Source organism: Haemaphysalis longicornis, unplaced genomic scaffold, assembly GCF_048455015.1.
Source record: "Haemaphysalis longicornis isolate Haplotype H1 unplaced genomic scaffold, Haemaphysalis longicornis Haplotype H1 scaffold_1, whole genome shotgun sequence".
NCBI classification, from domain to species: Eukaryota; Metazoa; Arthropoda; class Arachnida; order Ixodida; family Ixodidae; genus Haemaphysalis; species Haemaphysalis longicornis.
The window spans coordinates 364,089,096-364,104,745 of record NW_027526203.1 but is presented as its reverse complement, the minus strand read 5'-3'; the positions used below and the strand labels follow the sequence as shown (position 1 = coordinate 364,104,745).

General features: G+C 50.3%; 1 protein-coding gene across 4 annotated transcripts in view; it reads left to right on the top strand.

Moving 5' to 3' along the window:
- Positions 1-15,650, top strand: part of Twz (BTB/POZ domain-containing protein twz) — a 92,104-nt gene that overhangs the window by 52,385 nt on the left and 24,069 nt on the right. For all 4 annotated transcript variants that reach the window (XM_077686236.1, XM_077686235.1, XM_077686237.1 and 1 more), the window contains exon 2: positions 6,150-6,236. In XM_077686236.1, coding sequence (XP_077542362.1) covers positions 6,150-6,236 — 87 coding nt within the window. The remainder of the gene's footprint in view (positions 1-6,149; positions 6,237-15,650) is intronic.

Genomic DNA, 15,650 nt, shown 5'->3' with positions numbered 1-15,650 from the left:
TTTGAAGTTCAAAGCATCGCGTTATGAAATAAATTCAGTGTGAGATCTCGTGATTAGAATACAGTCAAAACTCGATCTAACCAAACCCGATCTTACGAATTTACCGATCGAACGAACAAATTTGGATCCTCCCGCAGGTGCCTATACGGCCCCATGCTTTTATGAACTCGAAATAACGAAGTAGATTCCGCACCACTCCCGATTTAACAAAGTATTTCGAGAAACAGACATTAAAAAGAAGCAAATTCGAATGTGTTTCGTCAGAACGCCATGAAGGTTACTGCGCCACCTCAGAAAAAAAAAAAAAAAAAAAAAAACAACAGCAAAAAAACAGAGGCATCTAGATTTATTTTTAGGGAGCTCTAAAACAACTCAGCCGTCCCGTGTTCGCAGATCTCGGCGTCCCGGCTAGACCACTTTTCACAATCTTGAAGGGGAAGGACGATGTGATCCATGCCACTTGGTCTGGAATTACGTCGAATAAAAAGAACGTCTACACCACCCCGCACGAGAAGTTGGAGGAAGCCCTGTTTAGGTGGTTTGAGGATAGGAGAGCCAAGAACGTTCCGCTCCGCGGGGAGGTGGTGCAACAAAAACCGCTGTGTTTCGCGTGTATACTATGCTCAAGGTGCGACGACTTCAGCGCTAGCTCTGGCTGGCTTATGATTTTCACCGCGGACATTTAGCGCATTCCTAAATTATTCGCAGGCGAGCGCCACCGCCGCAGCAATTACGATGTCATGGTAGCTGCTGGGATTAGACTCCTTTAGACATAGCATTTATGGAATGAACTGCTTGTGTTATGGCAGTCCCGATTTTACGAAGTTCTCGATTTAACGAAATAATTCGCGGTTCCCAGTGACTTCGTCAGATCGGGGTTTAACTGTACTTACTTTCAAGAGGAAAAAATGCCTGCAGTAGGCCCACAGCTACTTAGGAATATTTTAGCACTTTTTTTTTCGAAGTATCAACTTTACAGGTTTTCAAAACCATTGCGCTTAAATTAAACGATGCAATCGGCTAAGGCGGTGTGTCATATTTTCGTCGAAGTATACACTGTCAGTAAAAACAAGGTGAATTCTGAAATTACGAAGAGTGTTTTCGCGTACGTGTTGCATCTTCAGGCTACGCGGGAATTAACCGCCTGCACATAAAGCAACTGCGTTACAGTTATCACGTACGGCTTTCGCAGCTAAATACGGTAGTCATAAAAGTTGGTCTGTTAGCCCCGGTGTTGTGGAGCGAAAAAGGTCGGTGCACGTTAGTAGTTGACTGTGTTTTGAGCTATCCGTACCGTTGCACCCGTCCTGGGGTCCACAGTCGACTACGTGTCGTAGGCGCAAACCCGTACGCGCAGCGTTGGTATCACTCGCCCAGGGTAGACACCGTCCTCTCCTTTCCTGGCCGCGGGAGACGGGGCGGACGGAGACCTTTTAATTACAGCCACCGGCGGGACGCTTCGTTTGCGAAGCGGAAACCTTCTTGGCAGTCATCGACTGCCGCTTCCTTTGTGCGCGCCGTCTCGTGGTCTACTTTCGCGCGAATAATGAACGCCCTGGGCGACAAAGCGCGCAAACGAGCGCGCGCTGATGAAAGCGTCGGCCCCCTCTTCCTCTGCTGGCGGCGTGCGCGCGACGCTGCTGATTGCACGCGCCGGACTTTCATTAGCCTCCGCCAAGGAGCGCGCGCGCCGCCTTCTCGCACTGCTCGACGCCGTTTTTTCCCTGCTTGCCCAACGCGTCACGGCGGGGTGATAGGTTGACGTCTATTGGCTCTGGCCGTGAGAAGCCTATCCGACAAGGGGGCGTCAAAGGGGCCAGCACTCGGCACGCGATGCTCGATATGAGCCACTTCATAGCGCTTTGCCCAAAGAAGTCCGCCACTGGAAGAATCTCTTAACTACGGCGCTAGTAGTCAGCACCGTGAGCGTTGTTTCTCCATTTCCACCAACCTTTTTTTTTTCTCTAACGTCTCGTCGCCCAACCATGGTAGGGGGTAAAAAGTATCCAATAAAATTTTTGAGTGATGACGAGCACTTTTACTTATTTAATGCTTCAGTTTTCTTGTCTGTTTAGGTTTATAGTTTGTAGTGAGGACTGTCATATTCGGATGTGGTTTTCGCAGCTATAGTCTGATTTTTAGAGAAATGCGCATATTTGGCACTCTGTTATCCGTACTTCTCGCCACTGTTTACCAATGCCAGCGCCAAGTTTTTTTACTTCGAGCAATGCACTGAGTTCTTATAACTTAGTCACTTTATAAGATGGCCCACATTGTGCGGCGCCGCCTGCGTGGTCACATTTCTTGAATCAACGAGATCTGTAAATACTTTGCTCCTCTTCAAAAGAAAACAAAAACGCGAAAAAATTAGAAATTTGTTTGGGTGAAGTTTGCGAAGCTATTTCGTGAGTCGTTCGGCTGTTTTTGGATCTTCGTTGGTCGGCAATGCATAGTCGGCAATCAATGCTTGCCGACCAATGCATGCGTTGGTCGGCGAGCCACCAGAATTGCCAAGTTTCCCGCTGGAGTACAGGACCGGGAGGACATGCTGGAAAACAGTAGGAAATCATGTGAAATATTTACGAATTTTGGTCACGTTGTCACTTGTTACAACAGACACTCATGTTGTAGATCTGCTTGCATGTACTGTATACCGTGCTGGTTGTTTCCCATGGGCCTAGTCGAGGGCACCGGTAAGAACGTCTTATAAAAGCGATGTGACGCAACGTCTCCGGCCCGTGTCATTCGACCTTCACGACGACCGCGGCTGTGCATGCGATCACCCTGAGCACTTCCTCGGACTCGCGCGTTCAGAGCGCCGTGACCCGCGCGCGCCATTAATAATGCGGAGTATAATTCTTGAGGTGCATCGCTGTACGACCCGTACCAAAGAACCTAAACCAGCACGGCGCGCGCACGCAGGAGTGACAGCTGCAGTACGCACTCCTTCATGTTCGCAACTTCTTCAAAGGTGGCGGATAACGCATGCGCACTCTGTGCTCGCACCCGATTGCCAGCGGTGCGAGGAGAAGCGGCAGTATACGCACCCCTTCACATTCGCACCCAGGCTGTGGAGCAGTCACTCAAAACCGACTTCGAAGTGGCGCGCTGCAGTCGCTCTGGCGTCAATGATTTCGTCGTAAACCGTTCGTAAAAGCCGATGCTGAGCCACTCCTCGTTTCAGATAAGATGGGACCTCGCAAGCGACCATCGCGCAGAGAGGAGGAGCTCCTCGACGGAAAACAACGTCGTACAGCCGCCGAGCGTCACCGATTCGCAACGAGGGCGGTCGGCGGGGAGCAACGGGGCCTACAAAATCTGTCCTCTTCTTCTAGACGGCGTCCTGAGTCTTGATACATGACGCTTCGCTAATCGTGGACAACCAGCGTAGCGGTTTTTGCAACATTTCTTGCTATACAGTGAAAAGAAAATTGCTCGTTCGCACTGCTGCTGGCCGCAGGCGAGACCTTCGGCCCGACCAGGTCACAGGAAGGTGCGCTTTGGGTGCGCCCCGCCGTGCGCCGTAAAACACAGTGAGGTTCTTTGGCAAGGAACTGCAAACCGGCTGGTCGCTGATGCAGCATGCTGGCCCGGACTCTCGAGACCACGATGAAATATGGCCTGTCGAACGGACCCGCCCGCGCGCCAGTGTGATGCCATGGGCGCTTTCGACGCGGCCGCCGAAGGACGACTTGGCGCGTGCCGGCCTCTGGCCTGCGGGTGTCCGGCGCACCACACGCGGATATGAGCGGTCTGCTTTCAACACCGTTCTCGCTTCTCTGTCTTCAGTGCACATACACTCGCCGTGGAACGCCGCTTGGTGGGGGTAGGGAGCACGGCTGGAGTGGCATTAGCGCTTCCGTGATGCACATTCCCCGAACCTTCACCGGCTTGTCAGGAAATCGTCTCCATGTGCAGCTTTTCGCGTGTCGCATCTTGACGTCCTTCCGTGCTCTGCAAGCAAGTTGGCGCTCCCTTTGCTTCTGCACGTACAAGTCCGGGCCGGATGACACACCGACTGCTGTGTGTGATGAAATCTCCCTCTATGGGAAAGGTCGCCGGCTGGATGGGAAACTTAACTGTGGCGCAGCGGCTGACCAAATGGGAGCAAGCATGGAAGAAACTTTTCTTTATCTTGGAAGAGTAACCACTAAGATGAGTTATTCGGTAGTTTATAACTAGCTGGTGACTTCTTTGACCTGCATATGCACTTAGCCTACTGCTGAAATGGTGGCTATAAACGCCTGTGTAAAAATGGTGTATGAAACGCAGGATAACTTCCCTACCTACGGACGCCGTTTGCTGGCTAGATGTATCATGCAAATTTCGCATTAATTAAGAAAAAGTTAATGGTTCATCTTTCAACACCGCGACTTTCAACACCTGCGGTTGATTGGTTATGTGGCCCTCTATAACAGTGGCTGCATAGTTCAACCCGCAGCGCTGTGAAAATGACGATGGCTTTCAAGAAGTCTCATGTCCACGTTGCTCGCGGGTTCTTAAGCACATAGCTAGCGCGAGCCACTTGTTTGGGACGTAGGCGTAAGGCTGTCATCGGTGGCTGGCATGAGCTACCCCCCGTGGAGATGCCGCCCGTGCGCGGAGCCTGGACGGGAAAGCTGCTTCCGCAGCTCCGCTCAAGGTACCGGCGAACGTGTTCTCGCTGGATGCTCGCACCGCATGTCACGCCGATAGCCGGCGATGGCATCTGGCCTTGGCACATCCGTTTGTCCTCACTATATATCTAATGTGCGCAGCGTGCCTTCTCGGAACGCTGACGGGAAGAACAGTGAAGACGCCAATGACCCTGGAGTCGCGTTGATCACCGTGTCTCACGACGGGTCGTCTCCGCTTGCGAAGCATACCGCGAAAATTCACCGCCGCTCAATGTCATTCGTCGCAGCCGTTCACTCATGCCACTCCTACACCCGTCACGTTTTCCGTGGAACATCAGGCATGACGACGGAAGAAAGAACGAGGCGAATGCGGAGGTGACAATGATGTAATGATGGTGACCTCGGAAATGGGTATACGAAAGGAAGAAAGCCTTTAAAACCCGTTATTTACGAAAGCTTGCTTAGACAACGCATTTACGAAGCTGGAAGGTTTGAGATGTGTGTTCGCTGGCACATTTAGACGACATTTAGACCACACTATTAGGTGAATTGCGGTGGACTGCAAAGGAGTGCAGTCAGTCGTAAATGAGGGAGAATGTTCAGCTAGCCGAGGTTCTAGGGGGCGTTCAAGACCATACGAGCGACCGGGCGACCATATGGTTTCTATGCTTGGCAATTGGGGGTGTCGTTGTAGTATGTGCAGAGCGGGTTTTGAAATTCTTCCATTTAAGTAGTTGCGGCACGCCGTCTGTGAGTCGGTGAGGATGGTGATGTACTATTTTCCAGTGGTGTCTGTGCGAGGGCAATTGCGGCTTCTTCAGCTATCTCCGTTGACTTTGTTAGGACGGTCGCCGCCGATAGCTCTTTTCCTGCTGCGTCGATTACGCTGATTGCGTGAGCCGGCTGGTCCTGGTATGGTGATGTGTCTGTTCATCTGGTGGTCGGCAGGTGTTGAAACCGTTTGCGGATGTATACGGTTCGACCCTGCCGTCTTGCTTTAGGAAGAAAAAAATATTTGCAAATGTTTGCCAGGTAGTAGTTACGAGAAATTTTCTGCGTAAGACAGGAATTGTGGTTTCTAACCTCCAACCTGATACAACTACCTCACGCGAACCTCTAGTGATTAGCATCTGGCTACCGGTGGTCGAGATGAGGTTTGAAAGAAGGTGGACAGGTGAATTATAGGTGGACAGGGGAGGCATTAAATAAAAAAAAAAATCGGCGTAAAGAATAGATAGGTTAGGCTTACCCATAACAAGAGCGGTCGGAAATCATTGTCCACCAGTGCGCATCTGAGGAATGATTGCGATGATGACACGTTATTTACGTGCTTAGCGTTTGCTGCAAATTCTTTTATCATTTTCCGATTTCTGTCATCGTGCACGTACGCTTCGAAGCTTCTGCAGGAAGTTCAATAAAGGCGTTATATATAGCAGCTACTTGCCGTCATTTTGCGCACTGCTAGGATGAAGTTCATTTTTCGAACAAGTTGCTGACTGATATGTTCTTTTCTCCCCTATTTATAATTTTCAGCCCTCTCCAGGACGTCTCTAAGGATGGGCTTACAGACTTCGTACCCAAAAAGAGCCTGAGGAGAAGCGTTGCCAACGAGAGCCCAAGGTGCGTGTTCGGTTGCTAATACTTTTTTTGCGCATATGCCAGAAATTGCCCTGCGTTGCATGAGACCCGCCGCATTCAGGACTTTTGTGATCGGTCACGATAGTGCCTTGCTTTTGGAGGCGTACGCGTGCATGGGCGCGTTGCCTTAGAGAGGCGCAGCCCGGTGCGAAGCGATAGTAGAGATACCGTTCAGGTGTCATGGGTTGAAAGAGCACTTGGCTTTGCCGCGGCCTATATACGCTGCTTGCGACGGGGCATCCACAGTTCGATCATCAAGCGCCCAAGAGCATGTGTACATTCTTCAACACCTGAACAAGCGGCCCGATAGACGTAGAACAGTTAGATGAAAATAGCAGACTGCTCGGGTGTACGCTGGCCGTGTACCCGCCGCACGAGAGGCGCTCCCCGAGGCCCGCAGGTGCCGGAGGGAGCGGGGAGTGTTTGATGGAAGAGCCACCCGGAAGGCAGCGCGCCAGCTGGGCCCGGGGCGGCACGGGCCCTCCTTCCGCGCTCAACTCTTCCTCCAAGCGCCGCTTAGCGCACCACTCCGGGTGCGGCTAATAGGCGGTTTCCCGCGCCTCTTTGCCACGGTGATCGACCGCGCTGCTTGGGCCGCTGTCTTTGTTCGCATGTTTGGTTTTGCTGCTGCTGGCGGGCTCTGCAGCTTGCACAGGCGGCGCGTCAGTTCCCAGCGCCTTTTTTTCATTAATCGACCTTTCGGGCAGGCCACCAAGTGGCGCAAACTGCGGCTTGCAATGCTTTTCCAGCTGCTGACATGAGCATCGGGGTTTGGGGCCATAGTAACTTAAGTATCCGGCGTCCGAAATGACGTACTCGCCAACGATTGTCGAGAATTCAGATGTGGAGTCGCCCCGCCGAAGCTACACCTGGGCTGTATGGCGCGCTGTAGTAGAGGTTAGGCTACAGAATAATTTTGTCCGCTTAGGGTTCTGCACCGTGCTCCCAAAATCTAAATACCAAGTGCTTCTCTTGTTTCGCCTGCAAAGAGAAAAATGGCCTGCAAAAGAGAAAAATGTAGGATCGCAACTCCTTAGACACCACGCCGTGCGGAGTTACATCAGCGTTGAGCAAATTCGCAAAAGTGATAGTTCTCGTATATTTCATTCGCGGTACTCGCACGATGGAAACTACAATTGGTTGGGGTAAATGAACTGGGAGACCGAACTGGGAGAATGGCCTATGTAGCGACCAGAGTATGGAAGCCCTGGATAACAACGGCGATTACGCTCGGAACAAGCATGAACACATCTCGCCGCCAAAGCGGAGCCAGGCTGTTTGTATACACAGTTGGGCTAGTGGCCTGCCCGAGGCGGTGGCCACCCGCCCGATCGACGTGGGCGTCGTCGGCCGTTGGCCACAAGTGAGCCGTCGGAGGTGTGGGCGGCTGCACCTGCGGACAGAATACAGATGCGTTCGAGTGCCAACCGGTATCGCAGCCAGTGCGATTCCTCTCGGGGTCATCTCCTGCTTGCGAGTACTCCTTTATGCTCGAATCAAGGCCACGAGCCGAAAAAGCAGCAGTTGCATGCGGGGCAAGTGTGACGGCAACCGAGGCACTCAACGTCCTCTCCCCCACATCACCTACCCCGAATGGCGCGAGCGATAGGTTTCACAACTGCGCGCTCGTCAGCTGGCGTCTGGCGCCTACTTCTCAACGCCCCATCGTCGCTTTGGGGCCTGAAGTGAGTGTCACCACCAAGATCGTCAGCTATGGAACAGAGTGGGAATGCGCCGCATTCGGCGCGCGGAGTGGCGCAGTGCTGTTTTACCTCTGAGCTCCCGCTTTCTGGCTCAGCGCTCGCGTTAGCGAATGTATGGGTGAACGAAATTCGCTCGATTTTCTTGGTACATGGCTGGAAACCACCTCCAGAGCTTATACACTAAGGAACGTCGCGTACTTCGGATGTGTCGGCCAGTAGCTAAATAGCCGGCCCGCTGGAATGGGGGGGGGGTGGCATGAGTGTCGGCAGGATTTTGTCTTGAGGGGCAAACCCCGTGTATTGAGGGGAGAGAGGGGGAGGGAGGGGGAAGGAACATTTGTGATGTAGCTTGGGGGGGGGGTGCAAATGCTCCTTTTGCACCCCCCTGCCGACGTCCATGGGGGAGGGGGGGAGGGGTGGCAAAATGCGCCTGTTTCTGCCGCCAGTAATTTCATGACCTAAACAATGATGTAAAAACTACCACGAGGGAAGGCATCGTCGTGTAGTGCTTAAGCATTATTTTGAGGGGCTAATCTCCGCATCTCTGCATAGACACCTCTACGTGTGTTTGCCTTGGAGGCTCGGGTCCTTTTATTAGCGGGCGCTATTATATATAGGGTCCTTTAATAGAAAAATACCCTAAGTTCCTGATATTAAATACCCGAACCTATTTATACCTATGCAGCGCATCATATCTTGCCAACGGACGGACAGATTTCGGGGGGAAGTAACATAAGAACACGTTTGAAATGCCCCCTGCACGCACGACCATGGGCTAGGAGAACGGTTGATTCCGCGACTTGCCTGCTTGCGCGGCCGGCGGCTGGACGCTCAAAATACCGCTGTAGGTCTCTCTCTATATATATCTGTACTGTAAGTAAGCAAATAAACTGTACAGATTGACTTTAGGAGTATTTAACTATACTCGTACATTTTTAAAGCAATTTGAATTGTTTTACAGCGAAAATTTTTTATGGCATTTAACCGCCACTCTTCGTGTGCATGCTTTCCCGTCAATAACGCGTGCGTTGCACAAAGCTAACTTTAAAGCAAAGCCTGCTGCGGCGATATGCCCCTGTTCCGTGTGAAACAGACATGCGGCAAAAAGACATCCGTGCTGACATACACCTACAAGGATTTGCTATGAAGCCAACGTTACAGTGAAAGCTGACCTTAAAGGGACAGACAACCGATTTTTGTCGCGTATATGTTCTCTAGCTCATATGAAAGCGAGCGTTTTATATAGCCCGGTAACCACAAGCAATTTTTATACAAATTGGCGAAATAATTTTAATTTGGCAGCAAACTTCCTGAAATCGGAAGGGTGACGGTTCGTAGTGTCGAAACTTTACACTACAATATGTGTCCCTGTCACGTGACCTGCGAACCTGGCAGCTACTGCAAATGCTGAAACGTTTATTTACGTGTTGAAAACCTTTCAACACAAGTATTTAAACAAGGTTAAGTTGCATATGTATTTCTAAACATTATTTTGAAAAAATCTAAAGACACGCCGCCCGCCGCCGCTGGGTTGCTCTCACTGTGGCTAACTGAGCCGCCATGCCCAGAATCAACGGCAGCTTTCAGTAAATAGACCCAGTGAAGGAGCTTTGACGATTCTGCCTGAGGCAGAGGCGTTTGTTCTGCCAAAATATTTGATTTCAGTTTCCAAATACGCCAACGGCAGCTTAAAAAAAAAAAAAAACTTCGCGCCCGGGGAGAATCGAACTTCCCACCTCCACAACGTGAAGCCAGATTCTACCTCTCGTCTATCCCAACAGATGGCGCATTCGTGCAAAATAGACCGTTGCATAAAAAAAAAAAACATGAAGGAACAGAAAAGCCCGCGATTCAAATTTTTTTTGCTGGGGACAAGTTTTTAAATATCGTTTTTCATTTCGCATACAGACAAAAGTATTTGCCGAGCTACTCTATGTCATGGTTGCCAGCATTAGTTTTGGGAGGGACACATACGGCTCGTAGATCTAAAAAAATTCGACTTAAAAAGTTCTAGGGCGTTATCAGCAAAACCGTTTCTCGTCAAGGTGCTTTAAGTGATGCCCTTTCATTTGGGATAGAGAATCGACAAAAATCGGTTGCCTGTCCCTTTAAAGGGGCCATGCAGACAGAATACGAGATGGTTTTATTCGAAAGATCTCGTGTTTTATAGTGCCCCCAGCGCTTGTTCGAAGCAAACGATGGTTTATTCACTAAGAAATTAATCAATGTAAGTTAGTTTTGATTCTCCCGCCAAAACGCGTTTTCGTTACGTCTATAGTGACATCACAAGAACAGGTCTTCAAGCAAAACCTATAGTTCATCTCACAAGCTAGCTGCAGCACTGTGGAGGCTACATTGTTATCAATAGTGCGCCCACTGAGGGCGCCTAATCCGCCGTGAAGGGGGTCCTGAAAGGACACTCCCTTCTCCCCTCTCGGCAAGTGGCATCCCACGGCCCCGGCGCTTTTTGTCGCTTCCTTCGTGGTGAGTTAGGCGCCCTGAGGGAGACAACAATGTAGCCTCCACAGTGCTGCAGGTAGCTTGTGAGATGAACTATAGTGGGGCATTAGGCTTGGCAGCGGACTGCGGAGCCTTGTTTACCCTCAGTCCTAGATGGCGCCACCATACCGCGCCGGGCCGTTTTCTGCCTTTGCTTGGTTTTTGACCGTATTTGCACCTGGCTTAAAATAATCATTTAGTGAAACATTGTGTTCGCTCGACAAATATGGTCACGTAAGACACCGTCGGTTACGCCAATCAGCCAGTGTCGTCTGAGGCAACCCGAAAACGCCGCACTGCTATGCAGCTAAAACAAGCATGGTGCGCGCAGCACCAACAGCAGTACGCATCGGTACTTCTATGTTTACCTGTACTTTCGTAACTTCTATTGTTCACCCCACCATTATTACTGCTATAAAAAGATTGTGCCCTAAATTTAAGCGCTATAGCTCGTTCGGCAAGCTTATAAGCCCTGCCTAATTTGCGTTTGCTTTTGTCGGCCTCAGCCGATCGCAGAGCTGGGCATACGACATCATAAGTTCTGTGGCGGGAAATGAGCTAGTGGGTCGCATTGCCATTCTCTTTTTTTCCTAATTATATAGCTTATCCGAGCGAAGTTTACGTTAAAAGTGGTGTCAGTACGATTCTAACGAGGCAATCTTTCGAATGAACCAAGCTTGCATTTTCTCTGCATGGGCCCTTTAAGGGAAATACATGCAACTTTACGTCCATGCCGCGGTCCTCGCACCTTTGAGCTACTAGAATGGGCATCTGAAACCAACAAGGTTTCCTGGCAAAGCCAACTTTACAGCGATAGCTAGACCTACGGGACCCTGTTCGCGTGTCTGGAAACCACATGGCGCCGCCCATATACGCCCACAACCTACATCTCCCGGTTCGTGCTTCTTGGTTTGCGTATTCAGTCATCCTATGCTAAAGCGTAATTGTGCTAGGATTTTTTTGGGTAATGGCCTCCCAGTGTTAGATAGGGGATTCGTTTGCGCCGGCGGAATAGCATCATAGCCACCCAAATCAGTTTCTGTTAGGTATCTGAAGCATGTTTTCAATGTATTACCAGTCTTTGCAGCTCCACGCCATGATTAGCACGGGAACGTATAATATCGACCAAAAAGAACCGGTAAAGGCAAGGTGAGTGTCAGGTTGTGAAGTGGATGAATCTTTCACATGGAGTAGAGTACCATTCGCCGTGGCACAAGGCCGTGATTATCCTATGTTGACTGAATGCCCGCGAAACCTCCCACTAAAGATAATTCAGATTTCACGAACAGCTGAATGTTGGTAATCATGGAATGTTGGTAACCAATAGTCGCGATGTTCGGCCACTATTCACTATCCACGCAATGCTGGCAACGCCGGTCCATCATCCACGTATGGCAAGCTTTTGCCAATGTCGCTTCAGTATATTAGGAGGTGCTTGGGACAGCGAACAAAAGCTGAAGTTTGCAGTTCCTACACGGGGTTTCGATATTGGAAACATGTGGTGTGTTTCTAACAAACACTATGATTACTTAAATATGTTTACCCGTTTTTTTCTTGCAAAATTTATGTCACGAACACGGGAGGTAAAGGAACATATTTACAGGCGTTGTGCTAAACATTTCCACGCCGAGAACATGTGTATATGCCCTTGCCCATGAGAAATAAGGAATTCCGGTCAGGTAACAATTCAATTCGCCCAATTTAAGCGCACGATGTCCAGGAACTAGTCGCTCATTTTTACATAAAATTGTACGGCCGTATGGAAACAATAAGTCTGTTTATGTAAATTAATAGAGCGCACACGAGAATTTTGCGCACCTCAATTTTCATCGTAACATTACTACGTGCGAATTGTTCAGTTTTTAATTTGTTTCTTCAGTGTTTCGAAAAATCGCGTTTAAGTTAGCTGTAAAAATTACTGGTTCCTCGCTGTTAGTAAGACCCCGCAGAAGTTCTTCTTGGGTTAGGCTAGGACAAGGCGGAAGATTTGAAAGGTGACCACTAAATCGACCTATCGTCTCCCCTCCCTCCCTGCATCTCTCTCCTGAAACAAAATCTGATGTAAAATGTAGAAAGCGATCCATGGGTAAGACAGGACCGGTTTAGTATTCGCCACCGCATTGTCTGGCGTAAGGCGGTTCAATAGCGTCGCTTTCTAGAAGGCCAAATGCCCTGCTACTTTGTGCGATGCAATTTTTTTGGATGTAGCGAGGTAGCTATATTTTCAGAAAACCAGGTATGCGCGAAATCTGTTTATGTTCTCGGATTTCAGCGGGGCTCATTGATAGGCATGTTCGCTAAGCAGTGCTCCGTTCCACCATTAGACGCGTTCCTGGAAGCATTGAGCTATTCCGCCTTCGAAGAACAACACAACGTGGTTTGCAGGCGTCAAAGAGGATACTTCTGGCACTCGCTTGTGCTGTGCACGGTTGTTCTCTAGCCACTCTAACATTTCAAGCCCGACGCTTTGCTGTACACCTTCGCTTAGCGAGTGACCCATTCATCGCGATATTTGCAGCTTGGAGTCTTTCCTGACACATAATATTATTTTCTCCCCTGGGCGCTTTAAATCGAGCCCTGCTGTTTGGCTCTCACATGGTGCCTTTGAAGTGCTTCGCTCTTCCGCACTTGTGTGTCTTCCATACATTCGCCGAACTGCGCCGCTTTGCTGTGTGTCCTGCAACGTCTGCGGGCTCGGATCTAATTCCCTCGTGGATGCGCTGTACAGCACAACAGCAGTTGCGCAGACAAATATGCCTTTGCGTTGTCTTAAATTTCACAAGCAACTCTGCTGTCTTTTGCCAGCGCAGCACACACCATCGGCTGGTTATAGCAGACAGATGAAATGAAGGGGGCGCGGCAGGCGTACTCTTTGACATGCAAACAGGCCAACTAAGCACCCCGAGGGAATTACAGCAGGGCACTTTTCTCGACACTACAAGTTCTTTTCGCCATGCTAATCTCAGTGCTCTAAAGTGCCACTCCAGCACGCGGGTGCCACCGGTTGACCGCGTTCGAGCTCGGTCCTTGTTTCTCAGCGTTTGGTGGGGAACTCGAAAAATCCCCGTTCAGCTATCCCAGTAGGTAGAGGCTTCATTACTACCGAAGGGACTGCGTTCTCGTCTGGTTTATACACAGAGGCCCGCCCCGTTGCTGGTCGTGCTTGACGAGACGACGGCGATCTTCCTTTCCCGACTCAGCCGGTGCACGGTTTACGACGGGCGTGCGCAGCCCAGTAAGGACGCTTCCTCCTCCGCGTCCAGAGCGGCAGCAGGGTCGCGCGGGAGCGTAAAAGCGAATGTGGCCCCTGGCAGCGGCATGCGCGCGCATTCCGCGCCAGCGCGCCCGAGGCGAACGGGGCGCATTCCGAGTCGCCAGCAGCCGACAAACAAGCACCGCCGATGCGCGCCCCGGGGCGACCCCCTCCGATGCCCCAGGCGGCTCCTCGGCGAGGCTTTCATTTGCGCCGATAGCGCCGTCGTCCGCAGCAGCAGCCTCTCGGCCGCAGCCCCGAGGCGCACTTTCGCCGCAGAACAGGGCTCTCCGCGAACAGCGCCGGGTTCAAAACCGCTCGGCGCTGCTCGTTGCATCACTGGCCGACAGAGGCGGCCAGCGAACCCAACATAGCGCGTCCGCCGCGCCATCGCTCACTTGTCCTGTGCGAGCAGGTGCGAACAGGATGCCTCTCGTAAGTGCTGTACGGCAATAGAGCGTTCGCGGCCCGGTATATACGGACGTGAGTACTTCGTTCATTTTTATCGTACGATACGGAGTGATGCCTGGCTCCGAACAAAAGCTTGCCCGTAAGTATGTACAGTCATGGACGAATGAAATGCGAACACGAAAATGTGAACCGAAATACCCAAAATGGAAAAAAAATTGCTGTTCGCGGAGATAAAATACTGGCACGCTATTGGTACATTTAGAGAGCCACATTTCCCAACTTTGTTACTGGGATGAAGCCACGCGTAAATTTGACCTGCGGTGATTTACGAACCATGGGCACATCCGCGCACCTTTGTGGTATTGAAACGGTTATCGCGGGATTTCAGTTAAGTGATTTTTTTTTTTTTTAGGAAATCTGAAGGAAACGAGTGCTCCGCCGGGGACATTTGGCATAGAATGAAACCATATGTATCGCTTCGGTTATCATTTCGCCTTTTGCGCAAGTACCTGCATGAACTTTCAGCCATGTGGCTATGCTCCTCGTCAATCTCCATAGCGATCTTTCCCCTACCAGTCTACTTAAGTGATTCTTCTGACCTACCGCGTCGGCTCAGTGGCTAAAAGCAGTAGTTCTCGTTGACCTTCCGCGCACTGCTCAGAGCTGACAAAAGTTACGGGTCTGAAGATTAGGACAGTGTCAAATATTTTGCTCCTGCGCTCAAATGTCCTTCGCTCCCCAGTTGTGCGCCTGACATAGCAGAGCTTTTGTGCGCTGCAAAGAAGTCGACTTAAGGGGGTGTGCTGTGCTGAGAAAGCAGCCGTGTGTCCACGTTTTGTGGCAAAGCTTACTTACGGAGTAGCCGCCAATGTCGACAGGATGAAAGAACATGGGGTATACGGGTGTCACTCTACGAAGAAGGCTTCGCGGGCCGCATGAAATACCGTTGCAGACGACATCCTTCTTCCAATCGGATAAGGCATAAAATCGGGAGTTTGGTTCCTGACGACTAGGGTTGTTTTTCTCACGGAGACAAGAAAAAAAAAAAGCACCTATATCTTCGTGATTTTGACGAACGTCAAACAAGGTTTAAAATTTTGCGGACACCTTGCAATGCCCTGCCTCATAGGCTGGACGTTAGGCGTGTACATTCGTATATATTTTTTAATTTCCCGTTTTGTACTCGAACATTCCTAGGCTTGTCATACCGCCGAAAGATGCTGCACGGCGAGCCTAAATTAACGCGAAAGCATTAGTTGACCGGTAGTTAGAAAATGCGGCCTCCCTAGCACACAGACGGCTCCCAAAATGGCCATCGGCTCGGATAATAAAAGACAGGTGAGAGTGCTCGAAATGATATAATTTTGTCTGGAAACCTTCTGTATAACAAAATTGGGTTGAAAAGAAAACAGGTTAGTTTTTGGTGTAGGTGGAAATTGAACCAAGGGCCTCCGGAATGCGAGACGAGAACCCATCGTACCACTACAGATCGATTACTGTAGGGGACTAAAGGTTGTCCTAGTGAATACG